The 4,855-nt window shown below is 43.4% G+C and overlaps 1 protein-coding gene across 2 annotated transcripts; it reads left to right on the top strand.

Annotated features, from left to right (window-relative positions):
- Positions 1–881: 881 nt before the first annotated feature.
- LOC109925462 (actin, non-muscle 6.2) lies at positions 882–4,855 on the top strand. 2 transcript variants are annotated; one of them, XM_048595540.1, is made up of 3 exons: positions 882–1,017; positions 1,293–1,428; positions 3,840–4,855. In XM_048595540.1, exons 2-3 carry the CDS (start codon positions 1,303–1,305, stop codon positions 4,842–4,844), a joined length of 1,131 nt encoding a protein of 376 aa, XP_048451497.1. In that variant the 5' UTR covers positions 882–1,017; positions 1,293–1,302; the 3' UTR covers positions 4,845–4,855. The 2 variants fall into 2 exon arrangements, with proteins under 2 accessions (XP_048451497.1, XP_048451498.1); XM_048595541.1 differs by having other exon boundaries at positions 909–994.

The raw sequence follows: 4,855 nt of genomic DNA, 5'->3' as shown, positions 1-4,855 counted from the left end.
TGTGAAAAGCATGAAAGATGAAGCAAGATACTTACAACGTTCCTCAGACTGTTACAAGATTATGTTCTGTGTTTCCACACTCCTGCGTCAATTGTTGAGTTAAGAACCTATGTATAAGAACATAACTGAAGCAGGACTAGGCTATTCAGCCCCTTGAGCCTGATCAACCATTCCGTAAGATCATTGCTGATCTGATACAACATTAATTCCACTGTGCTGTCTGGCCCCCATAACACTGGTTACTCTAAAATATGACTAACTCAGCCTTGTATAAATTCAATGACCCAGTGTCTGCTGCCCGGGAGGGGTCAGGAAGAGAATTCCAATGACTTATGACCCTCAAAGAAAAGAAATTTCTCCTCATCTCTGTCTTAAATGGAATATGTCTTATTTTGAAACTGTGAACCTTAGTTCTAGACAAGTCACTTTCAGGGAGAAGGATAGAAAGTGAAGGGGAAATAGGGTGCAGAAAGACAGAGACTCATGCAATTAAATTGACTCCTTGAATATTTTTATGGTGGGTTTATAAATGCTTATCAAGCGAGGTGTTGAAATTACCAGGGGTAGGAGAGAATGTGGACTTTAGGTTACAGTCAAATCAACCATGATCTTAATAAATGAAGAAGCAAGCTCAAGGGGCCGATTAGCCTACTCCTGCTCCTTGTTTGTATGTTCATGTGTGCAGCAGCCGAGATGTAAATATGAATATTAAAAACAAATAAGAAAGTGAATGATTTTTCAAATAAATTGAAGATTTGAAAGGTGAATTAATGAGATTCTCCACTCTGATCCAGGCATTTTTTTTGCCCCAACCTTCACTTGCTGTTAGTGACACCCACCCTACATTAATTGGTTGTTCCTCACTCCTCCTCCAGATATCAATTGGTTGCTTTGGTGCTCCTCCCCCTTCCAGATCCTCAGGGCTAGGAAGGGTACCAGCACCAATAAAGGCAGAAGTCTCGTATCCCTTTGCAGTATTCTTCCTGGTCATAAGGCAAGAGAGTTCTGTGTGAGATAGTAAGTGGGGCTTAGCAATTAAGGAGTATTAGGAAATAGGGTTTGTGCTTTATTTAAATTGGTTGGAAAATGTTTGGTTTTTAAAGTTAAATATTGTAATATTTCTTTGTTGTTGCTTTAAAGACTTTAGTTTGTGTTGAATTTAATAAAGTTTTTGTAATTTCTTTCAAACTAAAGGGCTGGTTCTGGTATGTTAAGCTAATTAGTCTAAAATGTATTATGCTTTGGGTCTGTCTGTCTGTCTGTTATGAAAAGTTTTCCCCTGTTGCCTGCAGATTCTGAGCCATGGCCGATGATGAGATTGCAGCTCTGGTGGTCGACAATGGGTCTGGGATGTGTAAAGCTGGCTTTGCAGGTGATGATGCTCCCAGGGCTGTGTTTCCCTCCATTGTGGGACGCCCCCGTCACCAGGTGAGCTCTGATTTTTAACAGAGGTTTTGTTTTGGCCTTCTCTGGTGTTGTGTGGGGAACTTGATCCCTCTTGTAAACATACCAAACCTCTCTAGCCTTCTATGTAGTCTGTCTCCTTTAACTGCACTGTATTGTATGCTCTAAGAGCAGTTTATATTTGTTGTTCCCTAATTAACATCAAAGCAGACTTAAATCATTTGGAAACCTGAGTTGCTGCCTTGCTATGTGGTGAGGGTAGAGTTAAGATTACACTTGGTCATTCCTTTCCTGATTTCTCAATCCTGTAGCTGAGAACAAGTGTTGGCTGTCTGTTCCTCCCACAAATTCCTCCAGTGAAGCACCCAATTTTTTTTTTTTCTTAATTGAAGCCCTACATTTCCTTAATCTCCTGGTCTCTTTAACCAACTGCCTCTGGATGAGGCAGTGGAGGAGGCTGTTCTCTAATTGAAAAGTAGATCTGTACCCTGACCCATTTTACTGCCAGTGTTCTACAGTCTTCATTCAGCAACCAGTTTCAAAATTCCTAATTGACCTCCAATTTTCTTGGGTGTGTACCCTGACTTTCAGGTCTTGTGCTTCCTGATATCATTGCTGAAAGCCTTGCTCTAACTGTTATGCTAGCCACTTTTTTTTTTTTTTAAGGCATTTTTTCCCCTGAGAAGGAAACAACTTATTCAGACCCCCAAATATAGATCTGGTGCTCAGCACATTTCTTTTAACCTGGCTTTTCTAGTGTTAGTTACACTCCTGAGCTAAGACTTGTGCATAATTCAAAAGTTGAACCAATATTTAGTTAACATTTTGTTGTTCCTTTTTTTTTGCCATTATGAAGATATTGCTCATTTGGACTTTTACAATCTTTTTCTCTCTATATATAGAGGCAGCCACTGTGCTGTTGGGGAAGGGCTTGAGGGTTTGGTTAGTGGCAGAACGAAGTGCTCCAAGTCAGTATGGTGTGAACTGGAGTGGAACTTGCTGGCAGTGGTGTCATCTGTCCTTGGCCTCACTGTCGTAGTAGTTCTGGTTCAGAAGGTGCTGCCAAAAGGCTTTGATGCATTACTACACTGCAATTTGCAGATGGTACACCCAACTATGTCACTGAATGGTTAAAGCCAAAGCTTTTTAACTTGCAATCTAGCAGTTTATGTAACTGCCTGATGCAAAGGGTAAATTCTAAGTATGCGTTTAGCAATTGGACTAACTGGTGTTACCATGGAGAATAATCTAGTTAAATAATTGACAGCTAACTAGAGTTTGCTTCAAATTTAACCCCCTGAAGGCATTGTCCTGACGAATGGTTCCTTTTTTTAAGTTAAGACAAGCGCTGGGCACTTGTTGCCTGCCAAGACAGGGCTGGGTGGTAACATGGAGCTCCCTTTACAAGCAACTGAGCTGAATGTCAATGTTAAATTGGGTTTTCTCCAAGTAGCATTCTTGGGATGGGCAGCATTTGCTGCCCAACACTTATGGGATACTGCAATTGGGCAGCAAGCCTGGTTGGGTAAAGTCAGTACCTTTTTTTTTATTTCCTGTAAAATGTTTCTTGCTGTCCGACACCAAACAAGCAGTGTTTGGACCTATGACCCATACACCTGGCATTACACCAGCACTGAAATTCCTATAGCACATCACTCGATGTAATAGGTAGAACGTAGTCTTGGTTTGACAGCAGCATACTACTGGTGATGAACGTGATTTGTTACTGCACCATAATCTGGCTCCCCTGTTAACAAACTTGAGTTTTTGCCCTAGTCTGAATCCACTTCTTTAGGAATGGAAGTAGTAGCCTAGACTCTATTCATGAGAGCTGACTACAGCAAGGAATTCTCAGCATGAGCCAATATCTTGCAGGATATCTTGTTTGTTATACAATGCCTTAACTATGCAGTCAATTGCCTGAGTTTGTTTTCTCTACATCCTTGTTGGGATGTGTGCTTTAATGGTTGGTCAGCACTCATTGCCCATCTCTAGTTCACCTTGTGGTGGTGGTGATGAGCTGCCGCTTCAAACTGCTGCGGGTAGGCCCAACACGTTAGGGAGGGAGTTCCAAACCTAGTTCCATCTAAAGACCAGTGGAACAGATACATGGGAGTGCTATCCAGAAGTTCCCCTTCAAACCACATGAATCCTGAATTGGAGAGATATTGCTTCGCTGTCAGTCATTCCCAGAATTCACAACCCCATCCCATGACTACAATGGTTCAAGAGGCAGCTCCCCACCTTTAAAGGGGAACCTAGGGACAGGCAATAAATGTTGGCCCACTGACACCTATGTCCCACAAGTGAGTTTTTGAAAAGACTGATGTCTCACTTGGGATTCTAAACCAGTCTGAACAAAGGCTTTAAAGTTTTTAATCTAGCAATCAATGCTTGAGTTTACTTTTTTGTTTGTATCTTGTTTCTCATTCTAGGGGGTGATGGTTGGAATGGGTCAGAAAGACAGTTACGTTGGAGATGAAGCCCAGAGCAAGAGGGGCATTCTGACCCTGAAGTACCCAATTGAACACGGCATTGTGACCAACTGGGATGACATGGAGAAGATCTGGCACCACACCTTCTACAATGAACTGCGAGTGGCCCCAGAGGAGCATCCTGTTCTCCTCACAGAGGCACCCCTCAACCCCAAAGCCAACAGGGAGAAGATGACCCAGATCATGTTTGAGACCTTCAACACCCCAGCCATGTATGTTGCCATTCAGGCCGTGCTGTCCTTGTACGCTTCTGGCCGTACGACTGGCATTGTGCTAGATTCTGGTGACGGTGTGTCCCACACCGTGCCGATCTATGAAGGGTATGCCTTGCCTCATGCCATCATGAGGTTGGACTTGGCTGGTCGGGATCTCACTGATTACATGATGAAGATCCTGACTGAACGTGGCTATTCGTTCACGACCACAGCCGAGAGGGAGATTGTGCGCGACATCAAGGAGAAACTTGCTTATGTGGCCCTGGACTTTGACTCTGAGATGCAGACAGCCAGCTCCTCTTCAGCCTTGGAGAAAAGTTACGAGCTCCCTGATGGCCAAGTCATCACCATTGGCAATGAGCGCTTCAGGTGCCCAGAAACCATGTTCCAGCCCTCCTTCATTGGTATGGAATCTGCTGGTATCCACGAGACCACATATAACAGCATCATGAAATGTGATGTAGATATCAGGAAGGATCTGTATGCTAATACTGTCCTGTCTGGTGGAACCACTATGTTCCCAGGTATTGCTGATCGGATGCAGAAGGAAATCACAGCCCTGGCTCCGAGCACAATGAAGATTAAGATCATAGCCCCACCAGAGAGGAAGTATTCAGTATGGATCGGAGGCTCCATCTTGGCTTCTCTCTCCACCTTCCAGCAAATGTGGATCAGTAAGCAGGAGTATGATGAGTCTGGTCCCTCTATTGTCCATCGCAAGTGCTTCTAACTTGCTGTAGG

Source organism: Rhincodon typus, chromosome 4 (assembly GCF_021869965.1).
Source record: "Rhincodon typus isolate 14 chromosome 4, sRhiTyp1.1, whole genome shotgun sequence".
NCBI lineage: Eukaryota > Metazoa > Chordata > Chondrichthyes > Orectolobiformes > Rhincodontidae > Rhincodon > Rhincodon typus.
This window is presented reverse-complemented; position numbering and strand designations above follow the sequence as displayed.

What these genes read in the sequence shown, in the direction of transcription:
- LOC109925462 (XM_048595540.1), top strand. Translation starts at nt 1,303, where the DNA reads ATGGCCGATGATGAGATTGCAGCTCTGGTGGTCGACAATGGGTCTGGG. An exon ending in TGGGACGCCCCCGTCACCAG is followed by an intron (nt 1,429 to 3,839) that starts GTGAGCTCTGAT and finishes TTCTCATTCTAG; the next exon opens with GGGGTGATGGTTGGAATGGG.